The following is a 12,483-nucleotide window of genomic DNA, read 5'->3' on the forward strand; positions in this document are numbered from 1 at the left end:
CATTTTCCATTTGGTACGAGTAAATTGTGCCCAGTAGGTTTCTGATTATTGCTTTAGTAGTGCGTTCATTTTCCATTTGGTGGGAGTGAAATTTAAGATTGTGCTATGTATTTGTTCACCACTTGATTCCAAAATTATCTTGATAACATAGATTCAGTTAGACAACTTTGAGGCTTGAATTTTATAGTGCGTGAATCTCTTCAAAATTTAACTTAAAAAAAAAACTATATCTCAGATAAGTTACTTTCTAAAATATTTCGAAACCTTTAACTATGTTTGATTTTGGGTAAAGCGTCAGCCTAGGTACCCAGGTGTATCAAACACTGTTCCACAAGAAGGTTTGTAATCCTTCAAAACTGACTCTGGTCCTTTATTCGATTTCAAAATTACGAAATTAAATCCTTCAGTGTTTTTACCTTTTTTCACCGTGGGAGGCAGTTTACCTTTCGTTATTTTGACAATTCGACAATTTTTATTTCTTGCCGAACCCTCTTTTTGATGATAATTATTAAGTCTTTGACTCTTTTGATAAAAACATTAAGCCTATGAGCCTCGTAATTGAAGCTTTCCTTGACCAAGGGCCTTGCCTAAGGCTCCTTATATAGGCCTTATATATTATATTGCCTCTTCATTCAAGAGGATTGTTTTATTTCATGATTTACATTAGTGGCAGTGTATTGTAGAACATAGAACTTGCGGGCAGAACGATTTTGAGGGTGCAAAAGATGATGTTTACAAATTTGTAGCTAACTCGAGTATGTCTGTATTAAGTTAGCGTTATCTTATGTCATTTTACTAAACGTTTAAATAATTTTGATAGAATCCTATATTTGGTACGACATGACTGCATTCAAATTAATTAGTATTTTTAAACCAGATTTATTTAAAGGCAAGGTTGCGATTGTTACAGGTGGAGGTACGGGTATAGGAAAGGCAATCAGCTTTGAACTGTTACATTTAGGTAAGTTTGCATCGTTTCCTTTAAAAATATCAGGTTCGAATGAAATAATAGACGTATTATAAAAATCAAGATTGATTAAATAATTATTTAAATCTATCTAACTGATCATTAGTAAGTAATGACTATCTAACTAATATTAGCTTACTAATTAGTCATTAGTCTGCTTATTATTTACTTTTTCTTGTGTTTCTAAAAACGCAGATTTAGAACCTTTGGGACTCTAGTGTAGAATTGGGTGCTCCTTCGATTAGCCGCAAATTTTGTTAAATTTTGCCGATGAAACCTCATTTCTGGTTACCATGAGAGTTTTAACTTTGTTTTAGATTCTTGACTTTTTTTTAATGAAAATAGATCGATGTGTACATGGACAAAGTTAAGACAGTGCGCATTGCCTAGTTTGTGCAATTCTGATGTTTTTATAAGTGAAAATAGATTGTTGTGTACATGGACAGTCTATGCAATTCTTTGACTTCTTATTTTGGTTTTGTGTAGCAGCCATCTAGAAATTGTGCCTTCCTGGCGCCGATCTTGGCGTGAAAAAAGAATCGCCAAACTACAAGGGGCACCCAATTGTAAACTTTTACCACATTTGGTTTTCTTATGTAGTTCCGTTATAGCTGAAGTGCAGATGTATGTCCCAAAGATTAAGAAATTTAATAACAACAAAGAATTGCATAATGACAATTCAACCAGGCAAGAACTGTCAAGATTAGTCAAATTTATCTCTAGATACAGGTTAATAATGCATACAGATACTTGGCATCGCCTGTAAACTCGAATGTAAGCAAATGTTTGCATTTTAGTTTATCAATATATTTCCTTGTTTTCCATCTCGATGTAAAGTAATATTTATTATATTTATTTCTATGTGCAGAATTATATAATAAAGGTCGGTCTGTTGCGAGGCCTACACATCTTCTTATCTATACGAAAAAATGGTAAAAGTATATTTTAGGGTACCCCTTGGCGATTTTTGGCGGTACATGGATACCAAGTTTGCGCCATTCTTTGACTTATTATTTTGTCTTCCATAACGCCAAAAATCGCCACTACACAAAGAAAAAAAAAGACAAAGAATTGCAAAACCTTGGTATCCATATACACATTGACCTACTTTCACTTAAAAAAAAATCCCCAAATTGTACAAAAATGGCATTGTGCACTCCCTTGACTTTATCCTTGTACACACCGACCTATTTTCACTTAAAAAAATCCACGAATTGTACAAAAATGGCATTGTGCACTCCCTTTATCCATGCACACATCGACCTATTTTCACTTAAAAAAAATCCAAGATTTGCACAAACTTGCATTGTGCACTCCATTCACTTTGTCTGTACACATTGATATATTTTCATTTAAAAAGTCAAAGCAGCACCACAGGCAAACAAAAAATACATAATCTCAATAAACTACATTTTAAACCAAACAATAAAATAACATAAAAAAGAAAAAACATGTTATACATATAAGCACTACAAAAAGCAAATATCCACTTACCCTATTTAGAAGTTCCTTCGTCTTTAGTCTATGGCACACAAAATTCCTTAGCAGCATCCAAAAGCTTCCTAAAATTATCTGAACTCGAATCCGTATATTGGCATCACCACATCTGAACCTTTCTTCCTACAAACCCATTCAAATCCATCTAAACGGTTTTTACGTTCTACTAGATGCATATCCTTCCTACATACATTACACTTATAATGGCTCCTATGTAAACCTTCATTTACACACCAATCAATTAACACTCTTTTCCCCCTTTTGTTCGAAATCGTACAGAAACTTCAAATTAATCTTACTACATTCAGCCATTCTACCGTCTAAACGATAAAACCAACACATACCACAAAAGCGCTTACAAAACATCCCATAATTCAAAATCATGCCCAGAATCATGCATCCGATTACGTCACAATAGGGTTTCCATAACATTCAACTACTCAGAGTACCATAAATGAAACAACTTGACAATAAATGATACAACAATTTGGTAATAAATGAAACAACAACTTTGCCATAATACAAGGGGTACCTTAAAGTCTTTTCATTATTGTAACAAAATTTTGCTTTCTTGCTTTGTCACAGCTGGATCTAGAATGAGTGACAGCTTGGTGATGTTCATGTGCTGCCGAATATGATACAGGTATTAAAGAAATATTTTTTTTCATTTTGATTGCTTTATAGCAGTTAGATCACACAAATTCACAAAGACGAATTAATATATGGACAGTAAAAATTACATAATACATTTTGTTATAAAGCATTTTTAGTACTTTGAATATTGTTAATATATACACTGTTTGGTCTACAAGATAAGCCATAGATGATTGTCTACCTACCTATAAAAATATGCATGCATTATTGAATAAGTGGTTTGGTGGTCCTTTCCAGGCTATATATTTTCTACAGCAGTGATGCCTAACTTTTGTTTTGTGTACTTCTTAATAAAATTATAAAGTACCCCTAATCTCTTCAGAAACTGCGCCCACTCGTTCCCTCTCCAGTATTCTTGTAATATACCTTACTGTTGTGTTATTTTATTATTATAAAATTAGTTGACTGCTATGTAAAAAGTCAATAAAATATAATCAACAGAAATTGATTATTACATTATATATTTCAAATAAACATAGTGACAACACTTTAAGCAAAAACATTAATTTTTTAATTTACTGTAATTATTTTAAATATTAGATTTTGTAAAAATGAAATGAGAAAATTAGTGAATTGACGAATTTATTGAATATTGTTAAAATGTAGGCTCATACTAAGAACCCTAAACATTCTTGAAGGTTAGATTATTTGAATATGGCAAAGCACGGGAGGGCTATCTGCCTGAGGGTAGAGATGCTTTCGTGGGTGACTTTTTAAGGGAAATTGGCTTGTATTCACATTACACAGTGGGAAAACTACAAAAAACAATCTTCCAGCCAGTTTGTTTGCCTAGGTTGAACTAACAGTATTCAGTGGTGTTAATCACTTGGTACCAGTGTGGCCTCTACACATTCTTGAAATAGTAGTACAGTGCAATAAAATATTCACCCTATAATAGTTTAAAGGGAATTTATATATATATGTATATTTATTCCAAACTTAAAAAAGCAAAAACAAAATTTGGTCTGTAAGAAAAAGTATTACTTTTTTTGTTATCTGTGTCCCGAATTGAGGTCCTTTGAGGTGGATTTTCAGTCTTGGGAATAGAAAAAAGCCATGTAGACTCAAGTCCGGGAGGGGGGAATAAGGGGGCAGAGAAGCTAAAGAAATGTTTTTACTTACCAAAAACTCAGAATTGAAAGTGCACTGTCATAATGCAGCACCCACACAGTTGATCTTGATTCTTGGTCTCACCGGCATGATACTTTTTTCTGTCTTTCAAGAACTTTTCATTAAAAGTGGTGGTTCACTGTTCGGCCTGGAGGAAATCAGCATCGAAAAAGCAAATCAGCATGCTTTCAAACTTTGACTTGCACATTATTAATTTTTTTGGTCTTTTTGAATTGGAAGTGTGCTTGCCATTCCTACTCAGCCATTTCGTTTCTGTGTCATAATGGAATGCACAAAACTTTTCACCAATAATGACGCATTACAGAAAATCAGAGTCATTTTCAATCTACTCCTAAAAATCAAGGAAGCTGTCTCTTTTGTTGTTCTTTTGCTTCTGTGAAAGGTTTTCAGAACAGTTTTTGCACAGATTTTCCTCATTCCCAGTTCATTTGTCAAAATCTGATCAATGGTGGTGTTTTAAATTCAGCATTTCTCCAGTTATTGACTACCAAATAATAATTATAATACACAAGATGGGACTATTTTAACAGTTCTTGCAGTTCCAGACCTTCTCCGGTGAGGTTCATCTTCAGTCGATTCATTTCCTTCTGAAAATGCCTTAAACCGCCTGAAAACCTGAGCCCTTGACAAAACATTGTCTCTAAAGGTTTTAAGCTTCACAAAAGTTTCTGTCACACTGTGTTAAAGTCTGAAGCAATATCTTAAAGCACTATGTTACTCAAAACTGATTTCACTTTTTTTAGAACACAGTAGGGAAAAAAAAAGTTTACTTACACACACACACACACACACACACACACACAAAAAAAAAAAAAAAAAAAAAAAAAAAAAAAACCCTACAGATGACTATGTAACTTGACGCAGTTCAAACATGTAACTGTATGTCCTTTGCATTGAATGTTCCCTCACTCTTCCCTCCACACAGAGGCCCACCAGTAGGCGAGTGGTAAAGTCTCTGAACACTGGTAGTTCGGTCCGAGGTTCGAATCCCACGAACAGGCTGGCTGCATGGATGTTTTCATGGTTTTCCCCATCTGTAACGTGTATACGAGCCAGTTTCCCTTAGAAAGTCCTCCACGAAGGCATCCCTCCCCTTAGGCAGATAGCCCTAGTGTGCTTTGTTGTAATCTCAATAAACCAAACCAAACCATACAGGAAGTCCATATTATTGCCAAATCGATCTCCATGCTTCCAATCTAATTATTTTATTTTCACTCCTCATATATCCAACTTAAAATATATGCGTTAGGAGCTGGCATAAACTTTTATGTGTAATGAATTGGAAAATCGTCCTTGCATATGAAATTTTATGTTCATAATCCTTGAAGGATTAAAACAAATCTCCATACTCAAATTTGTTTAAATGCCACAATTGTAAAGAAAATGAACTGTGTAATTCTCTTGATAACACGCTCAATACTGAAAATGCATGTTGGCTGCTAATCATTTTATATGATATTAGCAACAGAGTGATAATATGATGCGTAAGGAATTGAACAAATATGATTGGTATGGCAGGGGCTATTTATAACATATTGCATTGTTTTATTCGCATTTCAGTCAGTTATTGTCATATCGGAAGCCTGGGCCATTATTTTCTCTTTTATTCAATAACAAAATTAAGTTTTCCAAATTGTTTGTCTTTCTTTCTTAGCATTTAATAACACTTTGTTGTTTTCTACTGTGACTGATATTTGTTTTGGAAGGGGGTGTACTTTTGACTAATTTGTTGAATATGCCCAGGGATACACATATTAGAGGTTGAGAACTGCTGTTTTACAGGATCTCTAGTCAGCAAGATAACAATTAGATTTAATGCATATTTTCTTTTGACCTGTTGTTTCATCAAATATAAAATTCATTGTATAATCATCTGTAATTGGTTTAACATTATAAGGTATTTCTCCCGCCTTCCTAGCATGCCTTCATGGTGTAGTGGTTCTGCACGCTGGGCCGGTATTCCAGAGGTCCGTGGTTCGATTCCCAGCGAAGGCGATTGCTCATTTTTCATCTTGTCTGCTTCCAAAATATACCTAATGTCACTACAGTGGTGCCCGAACTAAAAGGGTGTTGAATGACGATTCTCCTCATCCAGGATTTGGCAACTGGGTCCCCTAAAAACCCCAGTCGCCTTTTAAAAGGGGGAGTATATAAGGTATTTCTCCTGCCTTCGTGGTATAGTGGTTCTGCACGCTGGGCCGGTATTCCAGAGGTCCGTGGTCTAATTCCCGGCGAAGGCGATTGCTCATTTTTCATCTTGCCTGCTTCCAAAAAATACCTAATGTCTCTATAACATGATAGATTGTTTTGTTGCAAACGGGATCTAGAATAATTCTAAAAAAATACTTTTCATCAGGAACATACATATTTGTGCACTTTTTTATGAATGTTTTCGTGCCAGGGTGATTCACTTTATATAAAAACATCCAAGCTTGAATGAATTTAGATATTCAATCAATAAAAAAAAATGTTCTGTTCTCGAATGCCTGTTGATTTATTTACGAATTCAGAAACAAAGCCATAATTTTGTTTTCAAAATTATTTGATTAAAAATGTTTTGTATTTTTTGACAGAAACAAAAATTAAATTATTAAAGTGTGAAATTTCTAATGTGAGCTTAAGTCTGAGAAAAATTATCATGTCCTATGTTGAATATTAAAAACTCAAATTTTAGATATAAAACTACTTGTACTGTTTTTTTTAAAAAATGTATTTAGGCAAAATTTAAGGTGTATATGAATACAAATAAAATCAGCATGCTGTTCCAGAGAAAGACTGCTTATCAAAGATTGTACATTAGAGCAGTGCTACGTATAAATGTAATATTGGGTGTCCAAGAAAAATCAGACCTAAAGCAAGTGAGGTCTTCCATGTCCAGTTCAGTTTATCTTGTTCAACCTGATATGTATTTGGTTGGTTGCTTGGTTGGTGTCGTGTCCCTTGAAAAGTCAAATGGATCCATCCGTGAAAATCACTGCTTTTGCCAGTTCCACTGTCTTTTCACTATACAGCTCTCCCCGGAAAGGAAATACCGGCAAGTTTTTCAGAGCTGCAAGTATTGCCGTACAGGTGAAGATGTGTTCTGGAGAAAGATACATATTTTACATGATACCACCTGATATATATTTTAAATACTGTTTTCAAGACATGTAAAAAGCAGACTGAGTTTTGTTGATTGACCATCTAAAAGAAACAGAGCTGATGCAGATGCACTGGGCAGCAAAAAGCCTAGTGCTAATTTGTATAGAACTAATCCTTCCTTTGATGTAGAATATTAATGCTGCTACATTCTACATTTTAGAGAAATTGGGTAAGAGTTATTACATCTGATATTATATTTTTTACATACACAGTGTACTTTGGTATCTGGTTATACCTTAAATATTGCTAATCTATATTAGAAATTTTGAAATCACATTCTGAAAAAGCTAAGAATGAATATTGAAAGGGGGAAAGAAAAATATGGGAGTAAATGATGGTATAAGTACTTGATTTGTTAGGCACAGAAACTATTTTATTTTGGCTACAAAAACAATTATTTTACTGGTTGTTTTAATATAGAATTTATGGTTATGGTCTGGTTAGTGAATTGCCAACTTAGGGGGTAGTACTCTAAGTATTAATGTCATTATTATGTTCTTAAGAATGCTAATCTATTTCAGAAGGGGTTATTCCTAGAATAGTGTTTACTGTATCTTAGGCAATAACTTATTAATAAACCTTAAAGTATAAATGTGAAAAAATGGTAAGAAAATTTTGTGAGTAAATGAGATTCATTCATGTCCAAATTTATCTTTACATCCCAAATTTACCTATTCCATAAAATACCCAATTTACCTATTCCACGAAATATCCAATTGATGCAATCTATTTCTTCAGGGAATGCATGAAAAAGCCTAATTAACATTATCCAATCGAAAATGATCAAATGTGAAAACTGTTTCTGATATGTAAATCAAGGCATTGAGCCATTAACAGTGAATCAAGTGTTTTTTGCAAAAGGAATATCTGATTGAATTTCTGCAATATAGCATTTGATTTCATTGTGTAAGGACTCAAAATGATTTGTTTGGCTGATTTGTTTGAAAGTGTCATTTGGAAAAATTTGTGAAGAGACAAATCATAGGCCATTTAGAAGCAGGCAGACATCATGAAGGTAGTGAGATGTGTGAATATTTCGAGATTTCGACAAACTGTCTACATTGTAGAAACGAATTCAGAACTCTGGAACTGTTGTAAGGAGAACATGCTAAGGTCATAAATGAATAACAACTGCTTCTCAAGATCAATATCTGGCAATCACTGCCTGTCGTAACAGAAAGTGTACTGCTCGGCATTTAAGTTCAGAGCTTGCAGTTTCCATTAGAACTGTTGTGTCTAGCAAACTGTATACAGAAAGGTTTTTATGCTAGAAAGCCAAGGGTAAGTGTTTCACCTCTTTTTGGAACAAAAGAGAGATTACTTTAATTGGTGCAAAGATTATCAGAACTGGAGTGAAGCCCAATAATCAAATACAGTACAAAGTCCGAAATCCGGACGTCCATTATCCGGAATGATCTAAAATCCGGACCTCAAAGTCACACATTTTTTTTTTTTTTAATGCGCATTTGATTTTTCCATCCATAATAAAAACATGTGGAAATTTTCACTTAAAAATGCTGATTCTGTAGCTGAGTATCTGCTTGGCATACATCTCAAACGTTCCGTTCCATTTACTGCTGTTCACCGCGCTTACCGAAAACATTCACCTATTTTTATATCCCTGACACCGACCTGGCGAGTTGTTATTTATTCTAGTTTGCTTTCATCACCGCATGTTTATCAATACATAACAGCTTCAGTAATAACTCATGCAGTGAAGTCTAAACTTTTTTATATTAGTAATTGAATAACAAGAGTATGGCAACCTTTTATGCTAACATTATGTTTGGCGATGATTATAGATTTTTAAATGCTCTAAGAAATATTGACGAGGAAAAATTCAACAGAAATTTCTTTTCCTATGCTAAAAATAGATTTTGTTAATGAAACTCATAGGCTAAAAGATTACATTTAGTGCTATTTTAATTAAGAATAACTGATATGTTATTCACCATAAACCCAGAAGCGGCAGCAGAATATGTCGACACCGGATGGCAGAATTTAGGGAAGACGAAATTTTTGGAATTTGGGGAAGCACCGAGCGGCAAAATTAAGGGATGAGAAGTTTTTTATGATTTAGGGAAAGCACTGGGATGTAAAGTTTAGGTGCGGTGAAAATTTAGAACTTAGGAAGGCGCTTTGTAGCAGAATTTAGGATCCGCAGAAACTGCACCATGCGGTATTTAGCGCCGGCCCTAGATAAAGCGTTAAGTGTAGGTGGGAGTTTATTTATTCAGGACTGAGATTAGTTTTAAGCATATGCAAGAAATAAACGTAGGTATAGTAAATAACTAAACTAATACAATTCAGTCTTAATTCGGTACACAATAGGAGCAAGACAAAATTTAGCGAAACAACTTAGCTTTCGTCGCCAATCTTGTGATACACAGCCAATAATGTATCACGGACGCTATTAAGCTGGGGTAAAATTATCTTTATTGATTCTAAGGCATTTCAGTTAATATAGCGGACTGCGCTGCTTTCTAAACTTTTAGTTTGATCCAGCTTATTACTTTTTGCAGACTGTTATTATTACGGCAATTTTATAAAAACCAAGTTTGAACTTTCGATTATGTCGGAAAGAGTTTCTAATTCTGGAGCTGCCAAAGGATCTACAAAGCGAAACCATGTTTCGATGTCCATTAAACAAAAAGTGAAATCGCCGCAAAAAATGGATAAAGGTATATCCGTCTCAAAATTATGGTAGGAGTATGGCATTGGAAAGTCAACTGTATATGACATAAGAAAAAGGAACTTTTTGAATTTTTTGTGGAAGCAACTTAAACAACTTACATTGAAAGAAATGTTTAATAAAGTAAACAAATAAATATTAAGCCTTTTTTTTTTTTGTAAATTTTGATACCCTTTAGATCATAATTGTTCTTTATTTCATAAATTAAGATTTCATATTTTTAATTGTATAATTTCTGCATGCCATCTTATCAGATTTAAATTGATCTAATATCGGGAAAAAATCCCAAATCTGGAATCGCCGAAATCTCGACGAGTCCGGATTTCGGATTTTGTACTGTGTTTTCTTTACGGATGAGCTGATGTTTTATTTAATATCTGATTCTAAATCCATTTACTTCTGAAGGGAGTTAGAACACGAAATCTTACTTCAAGCATTATCAAACATGGCCTTGTAACATTCTGTGGTGTGATCATATTGGGGGGGGGGACGATGATTGATGGATATACGCTTCTACATGCTATCATCAGTGGAACTGTAATCGGCCAAAAATTTTGGGTGAGGTCTAAGAACTTAATGTAAGACAGTAGTGCATATTGATCCTACTCGTATTCAGTAGTGCATATGGATAATACTTGTCTGCATTGAGCAAACCTCATTGATGAATTCCTTAAAAGTGAAGCCATTTACCCTCTGAGCACTGTGTGTTTTGGGATGTATTAAGAATATCTGTTTAAACTGCATTTATTAGCTAAATTTGTATAATTACTTGTTTTAGTCTCCATTTTCATAAACTTACATTAATTAAATTGACATTTATGTTATTAAAGGAAGTAAGAAAGCAAACTGTCTTAAATGATAAGCTATACATACCTAGTTGTAAAAGACTGTATTTTGTTCTAGCCATTTTTTTTTAGTTTAAGAAACTTTCCTTTCCCTTCTGATTTCAATTTCCTTCCAAAATACAAATTTAAAATGACGCATATGCAAATCTATGTGAGTTTGGAAACAGTATTTAAATAGCATATTTTAAGAGTTCACAGTTGAAGAGTTAGTTCTGAATATATATCGCATGTCTGAATGTAACTTTGTAGTTGAATAGTTGGTGCTAGCCACTTACTTTAAATTATATTGATATTCTACGCTCGGCTTTGCTGTGTGCAGCAGATTAGATAGAGTAGGAGCCAGTCATGTAGCTAACTTTAATATATTGTGATCGAACATACTATTTTCTAGTTACCTAGCCACAAGTGTGGTTAAACCGTGAGCACTGAGTGCATTTTCTATTCCATTTAGTTAAACCTTCGTCTGAAGTTATCTGCTCTTCCAAGACCTAACGAGAATCCGCTACTTTGTCTTTCAGTGGGGTCTACCAGTTTATGCTCCCAAAACACACAAGAAAGCTCTACAAAGTGACAAAGAATCTCATGACCAGACAAAGCCAGTCATGCCACTCAGAGTGTTGAGCAAATATTATGACCAGCAAAATCTTATCTTAACCTGAAAGAGAACTTGTGAGACTGGCATAAAAAAACAGTTACACGGAGACATCCTCCTCCTAGAGATGTAAATGCCCAATCACGTCATTGCTGGAGGAGTGAAACTTAATTCCCAAACTATGATTAACAATGTTATTGCCAGCATAAAACACATTGTGATGTGTACAAGTCAGTTCACATTCCATATTAAATTCATAAACCTTAAATTTTTCCTTACCTATTCTTTCCTTTTCTGAATTCACCTTGTAACATATTATTACTATTTTTATTGTTTCATGCTGCAGTTTCATATCACATTCAATGCTGTTGAATTTCTTCTTCTGTATTTATGTGTTATGATGATATATAGCATTCCACTTCATGTACTATGTGCATACAGTCTAAAGTGAATTAAATGACCATGTAAAAAATCATTAAATTTGTCGAAAATTGAGATTGTGGCAGCGTTGCACAAATCCTTTTGTTTGAATTCTGGTCCTTGTTGCTACACTGCATGTTATCCCAGTGATGTGGAACTAGGCTTGCTTGCTCAACATTTTTCCTCTTTTATAAACTAAATCTGTTAATTTTACTGTTCATATGTTTAATTAATCATTAACCTAGCATGTATTGCATAAGATGGAGGATTAAAAAATCATATCAAGCAGTTTAGGTAATTTATATTTATGACTATTGTTTTGTTTTTCTAATTTAGGTTGTAAAGTGGTTATAGCTTCAAGAAAGCAAGACAGGCTTCAGCAAGCTGTGGAAGAGATAAAGAATGTTTTGAGACAAAAGGAGCCTGATATTAGTAGCATTGTTTGCAATATCCGAAAAGAGGAGGAGGTATAGTAGTTTAGAAATCCAACTGTGTTGCTCAGAATATAAGTGAAGTTTAAAAAAAAATTAAATTAATAAACTTA

General features: G+C 33.9%; 1 protein-coding gene across 1 annotated transcript in view; it reads left to right on the forward strand.

Annotated features, from left to right (window-relative positions):
• The first annotated feature begins 696 nt into the window (after positions 1 to 696).
• LOC118186182 (peroxisomal trans-2-enoyl-CoA reductase-like) overlaps positions 697 to 12,483 on the forward strand; it is a 96,222-nt gene continuing 84,435 nt past the window's right edge. The window contains exons 1-2 of the mRNA XM_085809795.1: positions 697 to 961; positions 12,276 to 12,406. Of these exons, the coding sequence (XP_085665921.1) occupies positions 841 to 961; positions 12,276 to 12,406 (252 nt within the window). The 5' untranslated portion in view covers positions 697 to 840. The remainder of the gene's footprint in view (positions 962 to 12,275; positions 12,407 to 12,483) is intronic.

This window comes from Stegodyphus dumicola, chromosome X2, assembly GCF_044657685.1.
Source record: "Stegodyphus dumicola isolate Sdum_Otavi_A_Nest chromosome X2, ASM4465768v1".
Lineage (NCBI taxonomy): Eukaryota > Metazoa > Arthropoda > Arachnida > Araneae > Eresidae > Stegodyphus > Stegodyphus dumicola.